Source organism: Astatotilapia calliptera, chromosome 23 (assembly GCF_964374335.1).
Source record: "Astatotilapia calliptera chromosome 23, fAstCal68.1, whole genome shotgun sequence".
NCBI lineage: Eukaryota > Metazoa > Chordata > Actinopteri > Cichliformes > Cichlidae > Astatotilapia > Astatotilapia calliptera.
The window spans coordinates 21,099,570-21,118,553 of NC_137443.1; the positions used below are offsets into that span (position 1 = coordinate 21,099,570).

Consider the following 18,984-nt stretch of genomic DNA (forward strand, 5'->3'; position numbering starts at 1 on the left):
GAAGTTGTTCTTCATAGCACAAATGTTAGAATTTCAGGATTTTTACATGCTTGCTCTTCTCCATGAAGTGAAGTTGTGCCAGAATCGTGTGATCTGAGAAGGCAAATATGTACCAGTTCTCAATAGCTTCTCCCCCATGTTATTGTGGACTTCTATTTAAATCTAACAGTTAAAAATTTTACCTAAATGGGTGCCCAGAGGAATAAAACAATGTTAAGTGGCTCCAGCAAGACCACCGTTTGACAAATCAAGGTAATTATCAATTTCTACTATATTTATATGCAGCTGATACTCTCTTGAAGGCTAAGAAAATTTCATTGATGGTTAGCATAGCATATGATGTTTTTAACCCCCTCCACACAAGTTTTGTGTTTTTAGTGCGACTGTATTGGTTTGTATTTATCAGCAGTTACATGCCTGTAACCCCAGCGATGGTTTGTAATTTCAGAGGAGCAGTAGGCGTTGAGTGAATGCAACCTCGGTGACACAGCTTCTACATATCATTTCATAGACCGTCACTGGCACTCCATAAAGCTGTCATAAAAGCTCCACGCCTTCCTCCCACTGTGTCTCAGGGAACGTGTGAGAGACCCCTCCATGGATAAATACTACTATGATGAGGGACAAAGGCAGCATTTTAGCACTTCAACTACATCCTGTTATACACATAAGTTTAAAAAAACCTGTGAGAAAATTTAAGAAAAATTCAGGTGTGGATTTGGAAACACAGATGCTGTTAAACAACCTTATAGTAGCCACTATCAGTGTAAAAATTTCACACAACACCCTGACTTATAATTTAGAAAAAGTGTCTTTTCATTTGCTTATTTTGTTTAGACTAATAGTACAATACAATAGGAAAATAAACAATTATTAGGTGAATGTCTTACTAGAGGGTTAATAATTAAATCTTGAGTAATTTTTGAGTGCCCAGAACAAAACAGGTTTCCAGCTTTAACATCGGGAGGGTTAAAATAGCCTTTGTGTAATCTTAGAGGTGAAATGCAGGACTAAAAAAAGCCAGTCACAGAAGGTGTAGAAGTCACAGGGTAAAAAATAGCAGTCAGAGGTGGAGAAACGATGGAAAAATCAGAGAAGGAGGAGTAAAGATAGAAAGAAAACCAGGATTTATGGAGGGGAAACGACAAACAGCGAGCCACTTAAGGAATGGACTGATAAATACTATCGACAGGACAGCGATGGGGGAGAGAGGGGAGGAGAGAGATGGAGCTGCAGTGGAGCGTCGCGGGTTAATTGAGATAATATTGACCTCCTCCTCTAATCTCTTCAGGGGGAAACATGCTTCAGATTCATAAATAAATAGGAACATGAGCAACAATAAAAGCATTAGTGCCCTGATGGAGGAGGGCTAATGGCACGTCGATATCCAAGGATCGCTCAGTGTGAGTGAGTGTGTGTGTTTTTGTGTTGTGTGTATTCAGCTAAGCAGATACAGTCGTAAAGCTGAACTCAAATATATTGACTGTAGGCATCTCCTTGTGTTTTTATGTCCAACTTTAACCTGGATTTTGATTTATTGTATACATATTTTTAAGTGCTGTATTCACTCGCATCACTTTAATTCTTACTGATATTAATTTGGCTTTAATGTAGTTATTTAAAAATTATTGTGAGTACGTTTACATTGTTTTTATACTGAAAATTTGATTTCTCATGCACACTAACCTGAGATTCAAGTCTTATTACTAGGCTGTGAAGATCTTGCATGAATATTTTTGTCTGCTTTTGTTTTTAGCAGAAAAAACCCCCAAACCATAAACTAGTTAAGCATAAATGTAATCAAGAATAAAATCCTTCAAGTTTCTCTGTTAGCTGAAAATATGAAGGACTTTGTAAATTTTGTTACTGTGATTGCATTGCAGTTTCAGCTCAATGTATGTTTAATTGATTAGGATGATGGGTCCACGATCAGGAATTTATATTTTCTCTGAAATTAATACAATTAAGTCTGACACATTTAAACCTTTGTTAAGAGGACGAGTAATAAGTGACACAAGCACTAAATCTCAAAAAAGCACAGCAGAAAGTATAGCTGTGTGTACAGTTTTCATACAGTTGTTGTGCTGCTTGAGTTGGCATGTTGAATATATTTCGGATAGCTGGACTCACTAAAGGAACACTGCTTTTAATATTCATTTGTTTACATGTATTTGTTTTGTCTCGGTGCATGTAGGGTAAAAATGTTTGTGTATATATAAGTGAGTGTGCATCAGTGTGTGTTGGAGGGGAGTAATTATAAAGTGCTTCTGTTGACTAATGAGCGTCAGGGGGGCGAGTGGAGGGGGGGAGGACGGGGAAGTCGATCTTCATGCGGATGGCAGTCAGCTCTAATTTGTTATGATGGCTGCTGGCTTCCCAGGGCTGCAGCATCCGATAATTACACAGCATGCACGCACACACACACACACACACACACACACACACACAAACATGCAGGTACATGCTGATCAACACCAACGTCACGCTGAAGTTCACCGATTTGTTACTATCCCCTGTAGTCTACAAGACAGTGCACACACAGAGGTGGGCTTTTTATTGTGTGACATTTCTGTCAATATCAACACACTCAGTGTGAACCCTGCTGAGCCACACACTGAAACACTGCTCCCTGCCTGCAGCAAGCAGCACTGCACTGATATCTAACTTTCAATATACAAAAAATGAGATCTAAGATCTAGCACAACAATGACTCACTTTATAGGAAGTAAAGTTTTTGCTGAATGTCTTCTCTCTTGGAGACAGTTTTAGAAATGGCGTTCCACAAGGCTCATGTCTGGGTCCTCGTCTATTCACTATTTATTTAAAAACAGTAGTACTTCCAACCAATAAGCAACGTCAGGACTGCTGCCCTGACCTGAGAGATTATGAGAAATTATTCCCTGTAGCTTCGATGTAATCCTGTCACTTCCTGCTGCACCAGAAACAACCACAGTCATCTTTAGAATCTCGTCATTCCTTCAGACTACACTTCCAATTCAAACCTCCCAGTGGAGCCAAACTCTTTTCCTTAGATGTTTTCTACATTTCCTACCTGCTGGCGTCCGGTCCAGGTTTAAGGCGTCCCTGAGCGTTGGCCTCCCACACGCTGTTGGCCAGCTCGTTGCCAATGGCCGACATCACCTTGATGAGCTCCAGCGGCCACTCATCCAGGTCTAGAGAGCGAACCCTGGACAGGTGAGTGCCCAGGTTCCTGTGGATTCCCGAGCACTCAATGCAGATCAGGGCCCCAAGATTCAGACTTGCCCAGTCCGGGTCTGAAGGAGACAAGTTCACTCTATTAAAGACAATATACCCTTTTTGGGGAAAAAAAAAAAAGAACTTCGGTTTAATTGTTTATGTATATAAATATGTATGTAAATATGTTATAACAAACAAAGATTATTAAAAGGGTTCCTAAAAAGTAAGAATTCTGGATAAACAACCTTTATTTTAAAGGTCAATGAGGAAGTTTATCTATTTAAACTGTGTTTACAGAGGAAGATCAAGACATGAAATTTAAACAGTTGGTAAAAGCCAGCACCGGACAATCATTGCTCTTTATTTGTAGGTAGAAGGTGGCTAACAAGGCTAGAAGAATTTTAGACCTTGGTCATCATTACAGACCTTCTTGGTCTGTAATCAATAACTGAAATCCAAAAAAAATCGAATTCGGGAACAAATGGACAAAACTGGAAATGACCTCCGTCATTTTATATCTTAAGTTCTTTCTTTTGGTTTCGGTTTAAATGTGACGTGATAAAGAAAGAATGTAGGCATTACTGTATTCTTCCTTCCTATTGTCTCAAAAATGGGCAAAAAGAGCATTTGTAAGAATTATGATCTGAGAAAAGCTCACAATATTGGCCTGCTTGCTGGGAGAGATTGCATCTCTAAGGCTACGTTCACACTGCAGGCAAAAGCGCATCAAATCCGACTTTTTTGACCCTATGCGACCCATATCTGATCATGGTATGACAGTGTGAACGGCACAAATCCGATATTTTCAAATCGGATCTGGGTCACTTTCATTTGTGGTACTGAATCCGATACATATCTGATGTTTTAGAAAGCGACTGCTGTTTGAACGGTCATGTCGCATTAAATCCGTCTTTTACGTCAGTGACACAAGACAGACGCCAATTATCAGCACCGGAGAAGCGACCGAGAAGACATCGTGAACGCTTCCTGGTCATCCCGTGTAGATGTTAGTGAAAGTGTTGGGAAGACAACGTTGGAGAAACGTGAACATTTTATTTGTACTGTATAAGTACATAGTACATAGATAGTTGCAGATTCTGACAGAAATCAGCAACTATCCTTTGAAGCACCGCTCCTCTCTAAAACAGCAATAAGGATAATTATTAGGCCATATGTAAATAACAAAATAACTTTATAACTTAAAGCAAAAATGGGAAACGTAAAGTCCGAAACAAGTCTTTATATTAACGGCCATCATTCAAATAATACTGTTTGGTTTGGGTCTAAACAGAGTGTGTTGTGTGTGACGTCTTTTTTTTGCGCATGCGTGCCGCTTTGAGCGTTCACACTAGAGCACGTTTGCTGTCACATTTTATTTGTAGTGTGAACAAGCAGACAGAAAAAATTGGATTTGATCAAAAAATCGGAATTGAGCATTAAGACCTGCAGTGTGAACGTAGCCTAAGTTGGACAGTGAGAGGCTGAACATCCTGCACAACAACCTAAAGGATGGACGGAGTTTCAGGAATTGGACTTAAATTATGCAACTCCTTGAAATAACTGGACCCATTCTTGGATGGTGTCACATTTACACATAATTAATCCTTTCAGTCTAGTTTAACTCTGACCATTAAGAAGATACTCAGAAGGCATTCTTGCGTGAACCCTAAGAATCATCTTTCTTGACCTGTCTGATGGTTTATTTTTAGGAAGTAAACTGAAGGGTAATGGTTGTGTTAGTGAAGGTTTTGTTGACACTGTGGGTGGTTTGTACTCACTCGGTGTGTCGCAGTCGGCACAGCGACCGTTCCCTCGAATGCTTCGGATCGACTGCAGAGCCATCGCCTCTGTCTGGCTTGTCAGACGAGACTGAAACAAAGAAGAAGAAAAAAAACAGTTCTGACTCACGTCTTTTCTTGACTAAATGTTTACTTTACAGTTTGAGGGAGAAAAAAAATAGGATTTAAACACTGATCAACCTCTTGTGTTCTTGACAGCGCTGTCTCTCAATTAGGCTAAAAATGTTTAAAACACTGAGCATATGTGAGTCGCTGCTGTTTTGGGTTATGAGCATCAATGTCGGAGAGTGAAGGAACAACACGATACACAAATGGAATTGGTGAAGGGAGGGGGGGCGGGCGTCTTTTTTCTTCTTCTTTCTTTTTGGGTGGGAGGGCAATAAAAAGGCTGAGAGCCTCAGGCGTAAACACATCAGGCCTCGAATGAGACGCAGCCGCCTGCTGCAGGTGGAAAATGGCAATGCTGAGGCTCAATGTGAGCTACAGTAATTGCTATTTTCTAATTATGTGAGTGAACGCGCGTGTGTGTGTTTGTGTGCATTAAAGGGCGATTTCGCATGTTTGTTGGTCCTGATGTGGACAAATGTGAAAATGGTGCGATGAAGAGACTGAAAGGCTCCAGGAGAACTCGGCTCACCTTGTTCTTGCTGCTCTCGCACGACTGCAGACTCGCCAGGATCTGGCTCTCGATGACCTGAACCCAGGCATCTCGCTCCTCGTAGGAAGTGGCTTCAAAGTGCCACGTCTGCCCCGTCAGCGACACGATGGTGAACTCAAAGTTCTCCTCTTGTTCTGTCAGAGAGAGAGAGAGAGGGAGAGATGAAAACACATCCTGACCTTACTCTGACCATTTTGATTCAAAAGCTTCGTCATCAAACAGTCGCCAAGCAGAATTTAAAAATAAGAACAACGTGTGGATGCTCAGCTGAGGGCTGTAACGACCAACTCTCTCTCACGTTGTTTGACAGGACACCTGTTCCACTGACCTACATGACCCCGCCCCCTGTAGCCAGGATATCACCCAAATTAAGGGTCCCTGGACCATCCTGCCCTCTTCTCTGCAGACATGTCAGCAGGAGAGGCCAGTCATTACAATCAGGGCCAGCTGGAGGGGGGGAGGGGGGGGGGGGGGGTGCATATGGATCTGTTACACAGAACCCCCTCAGAGGTTAATGGGACAATCAGGAGCCAATTACATCAAGTATGTGCGAGCCTGTTGTGTGGATTCAGGGTCGAGGACACTTTTTAAAGCAGCACCAGCGAGGTTTGACAACATGTCTGCAGAGTCACACATCAATGGGACTGTTCACTCAAAATCACATTTTAGTAAATTCAAATAAAGTCTCCACACTGAGACAGTTCTAATGGGATTTACTGCAATAAAATGTATAAAAACCTCAAAAAATGTCACAAAATTAGAAAAGAAATTACAGCTAAACTACATAAAATACCAGAAAAGAGCAGTAACCAACAGACCTCTCCAGCTGATCTTTAAAACAGTAACTGAGCTAACAGACTGAGCCACATCAATACGTATCGACTGTTAGAATAAACAGGATATTCAGACTAGATTTGAAAACCTTCACCAATTTTCACTTCCTGTTAAATAAACATGAATTAATTCTTGAGTTCAAAGACTAAAAGATCCACTTTTTAGCTCTTCAAAGCTTTTTTCAAACTTCAGATGACTCATGAGGTGAGCTTCCAGCTGCATGCTGGAGTCTTCCTCAGATCTCTTATGATGAGGTGAGTAGAAACCGTTAGAAAAGTCAGTAATGGGAGCTCGGCGTTACAGGGAGTGCAGAATTATTAGGCAAATGAGTATTTTGTCCACATCATCCTCTTCATGCATGTTGTCTTACTCCAAGCTGTATAGGCTCGAAAGCCTACTACCAATTAAGCATATTAGGTGATGTGCATCTCTGTATTGAGAAGGGGTGTGGTCTAATGACATCAACACCCTATATCAGGTGTGCATAATTATTAGGCAACGTCCTTCCCTTTGGCAAAATGGGTCAAAAGAAGGACTTGACAGGCTCAGAAAAGTCAAAAATAGTGAGATATCTTGCAGAGGGATGCAGCAGTCTCAAAATTGCAAAGCTTCTGAAGCGTGATCATCGAACAATCAAGCGTTTCATTCAAAATAGTCAACAGGGTCGCAAGAAGCGTGTGGAACAACCAAGGCGCAAAATAACTGCCCATGAACTGAGAAAAGTCAAGCGTGCAGCTGCCAAGATGCCACTTGCCACCAGTTTGGCCATATTTCAGAGCTGCAACATCACTGGAGTGCCCAAAAGCACAAGGTGTGCAATACTCAGAGACATGGCCAAGGTAAGAAAGGCTGAAAGACCACCACCACTGAACAAGACACACAAGCTGAAACGTCAAGACTGGGCCAAGAAATATCTCAAGACTGGTTTTTCTAAGGTTTTATGGACTGATGAAATGAGAGTGAGTCTTGATGGGCCAGATGGATGGGCCCGTGGCTGGATTGGTAAAGGGCAGAGAGCTCCAGTCCGACTCAGATGCCAGCAAGGTGGAGGTGGAGTACTGGTTTGGGCTGGTATCATCAAAGATGAGCTTGTGGGGCCTTTTCGGGTTGAGGATGGAGTCAAGCTCAACTCCCAGTCCTACTGCCAGTTTCTGGAAGACACCTTCTTCAAGCAGTGGTACAGGAAGAAGTCTGCATCCTTCAAGAAAAACATGATTTTCATGCAGGACAATGCTCCATCACACGCGTCCAAGTACTCCACAGCGTGGCTGGCAAGAAAGGGTATAAAAGAAGAAAAACTCATGACATGGCCTCCTTGTTCACCTGATCTGAACCCCATTGAGAACCTGTGGTCCATCATCAAATGTGAGATTTACAGGGAGGGAAAACAGTACACCTCTCTGAACAGTGTCTGGGAGGCTGTGGTTGCTGCTGCACGCAATGTTGATGGTGAACAGATCAAAACACTGACAGAATCCATGGATGGCAGGCTTTTGAGTGTCCTTGCAAAGAAAGGTGGCTATATTGGTCGCTGATTTGTTTTTGTTTTGTTTTTGAATGTCAGAAATGTATATTTGTGAATGTGGAGATGTTATATTGGTTTCACTGGTAAAAATAAATTATTGAAATGGGTATATATTTGTTTTTTGTTAAGTTGCCTAATAATTATGCACAGTAATAGTCACCTGCACACACAGATATCCCCCTAAAATAGCTAAAACTAAAAATAAACTAAAAACTACTTCCAAAAACATTCAGCTTTGATATTAATGAGTTTTTTGGGTTCATTGAGAACATGGTTGTTGTTCAATAATAAAATTATTCCTCAAAAATACAACTTGCCTAATAATTCTGCACTCCCTGTAAAATTTGATTGGATTTCTGAGTAAACCTCGTGGAGCTGAAAATCCTCTGTGTTTCTGTACGACTGCTTCCATGCCTCGCCACAGATGTTCACATTTGTTCGTTGACATGTCAGCCACATTTGGAAACTGTTAGGGCGCACAGACGGGATGGGAGGGGGGCTGAGTATCATCACCACAGCAGATCAGACTACAAGCAGCTTCTGTTTACAATTAACCCCGATCAGCAGGGAAGAGGAGGCGACACCGGGTAATCACTTAATCAAAGGATGGCCTCCAGCGTGCCTGATAATTCCCAGGATTCCACCATCTCTGCTGGTGTGACCCGGAAATGCTTTCCTCCATCCAAACCTGCGCGGCGTCGGGCTCAGACAAAATCTCAGCAGTGAGCTCGGTAATCACTCACAACACGGGCGAGGGTTTCTGGAAGCAGCCGTTCATGACGAGCGGCGGCAGCAGAAGAAGAAGATGATGATGATGAGGGGTTTAATCAGTCGGAGAGCGGTCACGGCCGGCCCGCCAGGGAACAACCATTTGCTCCTCCTCAACTCCAGTCATTTGGCTAATTGGGATCGTCTCAGAGCAGCAGAGCCGAAGCTCCCCTCCGGCTCTGCTCTGGATAATCAATGGCCTTGTCCGAGGAGAGGAAGGACGGAAGGTAAGGATGGAAGGAAGCGCCCCGAGGCGAACGGCGGGCTGAGGAAGCCCCGCACTTCCAGTTGAAGAGATTGAAAACACCTTTGCTCTCCAAAGTTTCTCTACTAGAGATAACCGAGGATCGTTTTCATCTGTGAGCTGCTGCAGGCAGCTGACGGCCCGAGTCGGATGAGCTCACGTTAATTAAAACTACTGTTTACAAGGGCCGGCTAACGGATCAAGGTTAAACCGATCTGTGCAGTAAACCAGCCGCTGAGCGCAGAGATTCAGAGAAACAATGATGAGACTGAACTTTTCTCATGAAAGCAGTGAAACGAGAGGGACAAACTGTAAAGGAAAATATTTAATAAAAGGTTTTCTCACAGTGGAAAAAAGCTGGACATTTTTACCAAAGTGGAGCTTCAAGCTGCTTTTTTCCAGGTGATGTTTTTGGGAAAGGATCCAGAAATAAGTTTTTAGAGGAAGCGACTGAATTAATCAACATTAACATTAATGAAGCCTAATTAAAACCTGCAGGTCCAAACTGAAAATGAGTTGAGAATAATAAAATGTTCAAAAAGCAGCTAAAGGAAAGAAAAATTCACCCCACAAATGTCTGAAAACTTGTTTGAAAAATATAAATAAAATCTGAAGAAAGCTAGACAAAAAATTCCAGTTACTTTATATTAATAACCATTAATAAACAAAATCTGTAAAATGATATACAAAGAGGAAGAAAACACTGGTCAAACTAATATTTCTAAAAAATATATTTAAAAAAACTTTTTTTAAAATACAAAAAATTGGAAAAATAAAATTTTTTAAAGAATTTAAAAACAAAATGACAGAAAAAGGTGTCAAAAAAACCCTTTTTTACTTTTCTTTAAAAGATACATTAATATAAATACATTTTATGGAAAACATTTATTTTGGTGTCTAAGAAGAAGAATTGTCCCAAAAAGCAGGAAAAAAATAGAAAAAAGGGCCCCAGATTATCACGAGAAATATTGAAGATAAAGCACTTATAATAATTTCACTTAAACTAAATTAAACCTCCAAAAACATAGAAAAACATCCAGAGTTTCACACAGTGCTCGATCCTGATTCATAGCCTGGAGCTTATTGACCTTTGATTATTAACTTGATTGCATAAAAACATGAGTTTTATTTTAGGAGCACCTGTTGCTGTCCTTCATGATTTACGGGGACACTGCGTGACTTCAGAGCGGGTGCTACCATCATCAAACTATCTTCAGACCAGAGGAAGTCGAAGCTCTGCGTATGAACGTGTGTCTGATGAAGGGCAAACTGTACATAATGCAGGGAGGGAGTGTGTTCGGAGCTCCTGGGTGAACACCGGGTGCCTCTTCGTTCTAAATGACGGCTCACCCATCAAGCACCGCCTCAGCCCTGCAGGGTCAAGAGCCAGAATCCCATCATAATTAAATTCCCATGATTCTCTGTTTTCAGGGGGAAGGGGAGGGGTGGAGGCTGCTTGACAATTATGGAAACCAACAATCCAGAAAGGCTCTGCCTCTCTGCAGCGTAAATTAAACGGTGTTTCTGGATTTAAATGCTGCATGCTGACCCAGCGCACTAAGCCCGCTAATGAATAAAATCAGGGGGGAAAAGAACCACTCCCACCACCCACTTTTACTATGAAACCCCTGCCTGGACCTCAGCAGCAACACTAATCTTAAAGCATGGTAGAAAAATTACTCTGTGGAGCTTTTTAGTCTCTTTTAGCTCATAGTTTCAGTTCTCTGAGCAGCCAACAGCTAAAAGAAACAGAGGTGGAGACCAAAAGATATTCACTGGATTATATTATGATAGAAACTAGAAATGGAAACTATATTCAATAGGTCAAATATGAAACATGGAGCTTTTAGCTGCTTTATATCCAGGGTGAGGAGCTAGAAGTAAAATGTAAGTGCAAGGACTAAAATTAATTACCTTTAACATTAATGAAGCTTAATTAATGCTGAGAATGTGCAGCTTCAATTTGCAAACGGGCCGAGGGGCAGAGGATAATAAAAGTGTTCAATGTTCACATTGTCTTCTAAAAAAGGAGAAAATATAACAAGTTTTAAAAATATAAGAAAATATCAATAAAATAATAACATTATTTTATATTAGTTTGGAATGAACTCCCTGAGAAATATTTTAGAAAATTATGAAAAAAAGCAATAGGAATAAAATGACAACATAAATTGGAAAAAGATGATAAAAATCTCTGAACTACAACTAAAATTGCTGTAAAATACAAAGAAATTGCTGTTAGTGTTAGTAAATGTTAATAAATATGTAATATTACTTAAGTGTCATAAAAATAACAAAATGTCCAAAAAATTAACACAAAAAGATGCAAGCAATACAGTGGTCCCTCGCTACAACGCGGCTCACCTTTCACGGCCTCTCTGTTTTGTTGAATTTTTTTGGTGCAATTTTGCATGCTTTTTTTTTTTTTTTTAAACAGCGCATTGTGTTCTGCGTCCTGATAGGCTGTAGACCAACGTCAATCAATCTTGTGTCGTGCCTCCTGTACAGTACAGAATGCGTTCAGCTTGTCAAATTTACATCAATCTCGATCGCTAGCAGTGTGACTCTGAAGTGCTGTACTGTGCGTTTGTAAGTTTTCTCCCCAACAAACACAAGAATTTCGACGAAACGCCATCACCTGCAGGTGCCTTTGGTTTCATTCTATAATACTGGACTTATTTTTCTACAAGTTTTAAACTTTGAGAGTGTTTAGACAACAGAGAAAAGTGTGAAAATGTTCATGCCTGACTGAGAAAAGTGTATAAAGTGTGTAGTGAGGGGTTTTACAGCCTTATACATCTATAATAATTATAAAAAATAAAGTTGGCTACTTTGCAGATTTCACTTATCGTGGGTTATTTTTTAGAACGTAACTCCCGCGATAAACGAGAGACCACTGTATGACTAGAAAGTGTAAAAAGAGACAAGTAAAGTTGATAAATCTTCACAAAAATAATGCTAAGTGTCTAAAAACAAATCAGGAACAAAATATGTCCAAAGCTGTCGCAGAACATGCAGCATGTTGCAGATAAAAGGCCAGATATTTTCCTCAGGAAGTGGAGGAGACCAAATACGGAGCTAAAAGTAAGAAAATGCCAGATTCACATACGTGATGATCGTGTTGATGAGTAACTGCTGCATGTGGAAACAATTTTTAAGAATTTACTTTCCTCAACTTTATTTCAGACTTTTTACAGTAGTAGTTCATTTCACTAAAAATAACTAAAGCTCTTTCATCGCACGTTCATGGGTAACACTGCTGTACGTGATTAAAATAAACCTCCAAGATCATACTGGATCTTCCAAGCACATTGGATTGGGTAATTTCTCATTTTTCTAACTAATTTAAGGACCATTTAGCTGTCAAAGTTACTTTAAACCCCAAACTTTGAAGGCGAAAACAATCAAGCTTATTTTTTGAAGAACTTTCTAGAAAATCGTGTCTTTGTCTTGACAGTTTAATTTGCTCATTCAGATTGGAAATGAAACAAAATGTGACTTTAAGCTATAAAAAGAGATTTTAAATCCTCTGAGGAAATCTTCAAAAAACTCCCCCTGATTTCTTTTCTTGCCTTGTTCGGCCTGTGTTTTTCTTTCTCCATTCGCTGCTGCGTGTGTCTAAATGTATGCACGAGAGCACAAACACACACAAACTCGGACGCCGACCACGCCGCACTGTGCGGGTAATTACTGCCACCGCTCTCGGCTACTGTGGGTGACATTCGCGCAGAGAGAGGTGGTGCCGAGGCAATTTGTGAACTCTGACACTGGCAACCTTTAACGGCAGAAAAGAACAAACCAAATATACAGCATTTACAAGACGCAGGGAGGAATGGCGGCAGGAAGAGGGGGAGGAGGTGGGGATTGGCAGAGGGTGGGTTGGTGGGGGGCAGGACATGCATACAAGCCTATCATCCATCCGGGGTGTGAGGTGTTGAGGCTCAGCGGGAGGTGTATGTGTGTTTGAGAGTGGAGGACGGGAGGTGCAATGAGAGGGGAGGCGTGAGGGAGACAAAAGGGGGCCTCGGGAAACACAAATTAAAAGCCTTAAATGTCACCGCACACAGTATTGCTTTGCGACACAGGTCATTACTCCCCATATTATTCGCAGCCTTTTACAACATTAATAACCTGGAAAATATTGCAGCCGATTGTTCAGAAGTCGCTCAGAGAAAGAAATATGTGGCTCTGTGTTTTTATTTTTTTTGCTCTTGAGCAGAAGACGGAGAGGAACCGAACCACAGCACATACTTCATGAAGGAGGAAATCACACCAGAAGATGCTCTGGAACACTATCGCACAAAACGCACATCACATTGTGGTGTATCATCACCTGTACAGCCCATGCTTCCAGGGTGGGGGTGTTTGGTTGGCTGTGTCCTCACAGGTGAGGCAGGTGGGGCAAAGAAATACAGGGGAAGGGAAAGACAGATGCTTTCTCCACTGGACCAAACACAGATGGACACACCGAGAAAGAACTGACTGGATGATTTGCAGCAAAAAGACTCTAAGAACTCTTTAGAGGTGAAACACATCCAAACTGCAGGATGAAAATATCCCTGTGTGGTTTATAAAGTTAGAGAAATATTTTTTTTCCCCATGGACAATACTGCATTACTCTCACATTGATTAAGACATATGAGGTGGTGAAAAAGATTTAAAATGGCAATTCCAACATGTTGTACATGGATATAAAGTGGACGGGAAGGTTAACTATGAGTCCAAGTCGGGCAAACATCCCAAACTGACTATGTGAGTCATAAATCCATAAAATTTACAGCAACATATTTAGTTTCTTTTAAAACTATATCAGGGTTTTTTCAGTTTTTCTTTTTTTTCAGAAGTAACCAATCCATGTTCAGTTTACAGCTCAGCTAGCAGCTCACTTTCAAGTTATGGTCCATGATGAGTGTTAAACTCTGTACTGACCTCAATTTTGGTAAAAAAGAAAAAAAGGTGTATAATTTAATATTACTATATATTATACTACTAATACTATAAATATCACTAATAACTAATTTTCCCTCTTTGATCGAAGTTGATGATGTGTTAAACTCTGTACTGACCTCAATTTTGGTAAAAAAGAAAAAAAGGTGTATAATTTAATATTACTATATATTATACTACTAATACTATAAATATCACTAATAACTAATTTTCCCTCTTTGATCGAAGTTGATGATTCATTAAAGAATTAGCCTTCATGTTATAAAAGTGTCTCAGTGCTTCTTGCTTAAACATGTAAGTGACTCAAACCCAGTTTCATCATCTTTTTCTGCAAATCACCAACTCATTCATTCCTGGAATCAAAAGCACAAATCTCCAGCACAGGGGACTCCAACCCTGCAGTGGTGGGAGGGTCAGGGTGGAGGTCAGTTGGGGGTCTGTCCGTCCCACCACAGCAGTTTTTTTTTTTTACCTTCTGAGTTCTGCAGACTGTTGGTGTAAATGCTGCGAAGGCTAGAGACGCGATTTAGTTTCCAAGCTTTACGTTTGGCTGCATCCCCCGACGGCAGGAAGAGAGAGAGAAAAGACGGCAGCGAGGAAGGGAACAGGAATAATGTGGGTATGAAGGAAGATCGAATGGGGACCCAAAGGAAGATTGAAGAAGGAATGAAGGAATAACAAAAGCAGGTCAAGCGGGTATGATAGAGGAATGAAGAAGAGATAACAGGCGATCCGAACAGGAACAAAGGAGACAAGGGACAAGAGAAGAGGAATGAATGAGGAATGAAACATGCAGGACCAAAGGAGAGGTGAGGCCAGATTTTAGGAATGAGACAACAAATATAAGACATAGACAGTAAAGGGGAAGAGGGAGAGAAAGAGAGAGACAGGTGTCAAAACCAGCAGTGCAGAGGATGCTATGGAGGGGGTGTGGCTCGGTGCTGAAGTGGGAGGAGCCAATAAGCACAATGAAGGGATGGAAGTCCGTGAAAGATCAACAAAGTACATCTTTAATCCACTACAAATAAAAAAATAGAACTTGGAAAAAATCTAAAGATGTCAATCAAAAAGTTTCTGCTCACATTTATCTGATAAAAAAATAACCAAACTAAAAATATTCATGACACTTTAAACCCACTGAAAGTCAAACAACAAGAGCCTCAAAAAAACCTGCTGTTGAGCTACAACTCAACACTTCCTCGAGATTTTCACATTAAAAGATAACCAAGAAAGTAAGAAAACTTATTTGCGGGCAATTTAGAGCGAAATATCAGTGTGTGATGTGTAAGGTTTGAACTTTTATTTCCTTTTTAGAATTGTGAGCTGCTGGTTGGATAGAATAAAACAAAAGTCAACTTAAACTTTGAAATTGCATTAGACAGTTTTCAGTATAATCTCTTATTTCATAGATATGATTAATTATTTTAATTAATCACCTTTAGCAGAATATAAAGGCAACATTCTTCAAAAAATATGGTCGAAACTGTGATAATGTGATTTTTTTAAGCATTAAATCAAACCTAAGTGCCAACAAATGATGGGACGATAAAAACGCTGAACTTCTGTAGCTCCTTTGTAGCTCTGATTCTTCCACAGGTTTGAGCTCTGTGACCTTTGACCTCTGCAAACTCTGTAATATTCACTCCCCCCTGGGGCTACTGCGAGCATTTGCCACCAAAGCAACATTTGCAGAGGATGAAATACAGCCGCGGCTGACACTTTAATGTTAGTCCGCTTTGTTTTCCTCGATCTGCCACAGGAGGCGAGGCGAGTGACGGATGGAATGAATCAGGGTGGTGTTAAAAAGGTCACAGGTTGGAGCCCCGAGAGCGCGAGCAGAGAGGCTGAAGCAGAGACCAGAGTCATGGATCTGAGATAAAAAACAAAAGCTAAAAAATGAATCAAGAGGCAGAAGCAGCTTCATGATATAAGACACCACAAAGTGATGGGACTCAGTTAAAACTGTCACTACACTCCACCTACATGAATATCCAGCCTGTTACTCCAGTATGAGCTTTTTTTCAAAGCAGGGGGACGTGAAGTGTTTTTCCTCTCAGTCTAACTCAGATATTATTTGCCTCTAAGTCGACTCATGGTTTAAACCATGTTGTGTAGCCTGCTGGATCATCTCCTCAGGGATCAGGGATCTAAGGAGGAACCAGGAGCAAGAGTTTCTCTGGAGCTCGCTGATATCAAAAATCGTACATTAGTGGAAGTTTGTGAAAGCTTGTTGCTTTCTTTTTCCTCATTTTCTCACTTTCTGATGTTATAATGTACACGGTATGAAGGTATGTTATGAATATAGTATAAGTATGTACAGGCTATAGCTGTAGTGAGTGTACAGGCTATGTCGATGTTTAATTTGATCTTTGAACGCTTTGAAGTTTATTTGAACAGTTTGTTACTCTTCATGTTGGAGAAAACGTTAAAACATCAGCAGGTCTATCCAGCACTGACGATAGTCTTTGTATTTTGTGCGTCTCATTTAAAAAATCTTGTAAATGTTTCTCACCAACCTGTCTGAAAAAGCTTAAACATAAGTAAGTAAAGTAAAATTTATTTATATAGCGCTTTTCACAGATAAAAAAAAAAAAATCACAAAGTGCTTTACAACACAAGAACATGTTTGTGTAAACTATATAAACTTGTGTCAGAGGGAGAGAGACTAAAACAAAGTGACTGACAGGTAACTGCAGGACCACCTGGTCTTTCCTCCACAGAGGCCCTCTTTGTTTCCCTTCTGTTTGACCCTCTCTGACCCTATTTGACCTGTGACGGAGGGCGGAGCCCACCTTCCTGATTAAGCTGCGACTTTAAAGGAATTCAAGGCCTTGATGAAGCAGTCAGAGAGCGGCGTGCTGCAGGTGCACCGACCACCTGACAACAATGAGGTGAAGCTCTTCAGCTGAGACACCGTCACACACGAATGTGATCTGAGAGGCGCGCACACAACTTAAACATCAGCTGTGAGCAGCTTTCCGTGTGAGGAATCAAAGCCACCGTTTCTCAACTTAAACTTCAGGAATGTGGCCACAGATTCAGCTTCAAACTTTTGAAGCTGAACGAAAGAGACTGAGGTCAACTTTCAAAGCTCAAATGGCAGCCCGGTGTCGAGGCTGCAGATCCACTCATGCTCTCATTATGAGGATGGCCAACTGCCATGACCAGTTGGGGGTGAGGAGAAGAAGATTGGTCAAAGACATGGTGTGGAAGAGAGCCAGAGATTAATAATAACTAATAATTAAATGCTGAGAGGTGTATAAACACATATTGAGTGAAAAAGGTGACTGAAGAAGAAATACTTCACACATCATAGGAATCCCCCAGAAGCCTAGACCTATTACAGCATAATTAAGGGAGGATTCAGGGTCACCTGATCAAACCCTAACTATATGCTTTAGCAAAAAGGAAAGTTTTAAGCCTAATTTAAAAGTAGAGATAGTGTGCGTCTCCTGAATCCAAACTGGAAGCTGGTTCCAAAGAAGAGGGGCCTGAAAACTGAAGGCTCTGCCTCCCATTCTTTTCCCATTCCCCCCACACTTTTAAATACTCTAGGAACAACAAGTAGGCCTGCAATGTGAGAGTGAAGCACTCTATTGGGGTCACACAGTACTATGAAGTCATTAAGATAAGATGAGCCCTGATTATTCAAGACCTTGTGTGTGAGGAGCTTTATGTATGTAAGACATTCTTGCATTTTAACAAATTGCTGTGTGTTATCTGACTTCATGGCTAGAAGTTGGGTGTCATCTGCATAGCAGTGAAAATGTGTGCTATGCCTAAGGGAAGCATGTATAATGTAGAGAACTAACTCAAAGACCACCACAAGTAAAAATGAAGAGCTACATTTGAGCTAAAATTTTCAGAATAAAAGTTAAAACCAAAATAAGTCAAAAAATGCCTATAAACTTGACAAACCAAGGATAGAACTAACAAAACTAAGAATGTTTAAAGCTGAAGGATAAAAGAAGTAATTCGCAATTAACCCCGGTGAAACACATTAAATTGAACTAATCAAACTAGAACGAAACCAAAAAAAACCCCACATATCCAAAAAAATTAAATAAAAAAATCAATAGATGAACAAGAACTCTACCAAAGACAATAAGCCAAAACCAAGTCTGAATCAAAAAAGCATTGTGAAGAACAAAACAAAACAAAGTACTGCTAATGAGCAAGAACGGCACAAAAGAAGTCGTAGTTTGATCCAAAAATCCAAAATATCAGAGTAGAAACACCGACGTGAACTTGGTAAGTCCTTGTCAGTACACCTATAAAACCAACAAAACCAAGACCAAGTTAAAACAGAAAACTGAAACAACTATCACAAATCCTAACCCAATAAACTATGAATGCATTAATTAAACTAAACTAGATCAAATGCTACACACTAAAAAAATGCCCTTAAAAATCAAGATAAGTGAAAATCAAAACCCATTCATGGGTTTATCCCATCCTATCCCATGGGTTTAGTCCAAATGTAAGCGTGACAGAAGTCAGAATCAATGGATGAACCAGAAGTACACCAAAGATGACACGCAAGAATACCTTTAAAAAACATCTTCATGAATCTGACAAGTCCCAGTCAATACACCAATAAAACCAAGACCTGGTCAAAACAGAAAACTGAAATGCATCAGAACGAACGGTAGTAAAACATCCTCATGAGCCATGAAGTCCAAATCCAGGTGAATACGGTGGAGCTGCAGGTCAGTGAGTCATTAAAAAGTCACGCACATTAGTCTGGCCAGAGGTCACAAAAAGCCCCATCTGAAACAAAAGATACTGGTGGGTAGAAGTATCACCATCACCACCAGGAACTTCCACTGGTGCAGCAAACTAAGGGTGAGAATCTCCGAGTGTGTGTGTTGGTGTGGTCCTACCTGGGGGAGCTCGGCCGCAGAGGGCGGTTCCCCCTCATGAATTACGCCAGGCCTCGCTCTGACATGAAGATACTTCACCCGCCCGCCCGGCGTGACAGGCGGTGAGCCAGCGGCCGGCTGAGCACGCT

At 40.8% G+C, this 18,984-nt stretch overlaps 1 protein-coding gene across 7 annotated transcripts in view; it reads right to left on the reverse strand.

Annotated features, from left to right (window-relative positions):
• The window catches only part of agap1 (ArfGAP with GTPase domain, ankyrin repeat and PH domain 1), a 139,519-nt gene that overhangs the window by 22,160 nt on the left and 98,375 nt on the right, over positions 1-18,984 (reverse strand). For 4 of the 7 annotated variants that reach the window (XM_026158516.2, XM_026158515.2, XM_026158514.2 and 1 more), the window contains 4 exons: positions 14,446-14,523; positions 5,635-5,789; positions 4,977-5,067; positions 3,053-3,275 (listed from right to left, as the gene is read on the reverse strand). In XM_026158516.2, the coding sequence (XP_026014301.1) occupies positions 3,053-3,275; positions 4,977-5,067; positions 5,635-5,789; positions 14,446-14,523 (547 nt within the window). The remainder of the gene's footprint in view (positions 1-3,052; positions 3,276-4,976; positions 5,068-5,634; positions 5,790-14,445; positions 14,524-18,984) is intronic. The other 3 variants (XM_080297830.1, XM_026158518.2, XM_026158517.2) reach the window with 1 other exon arrangement.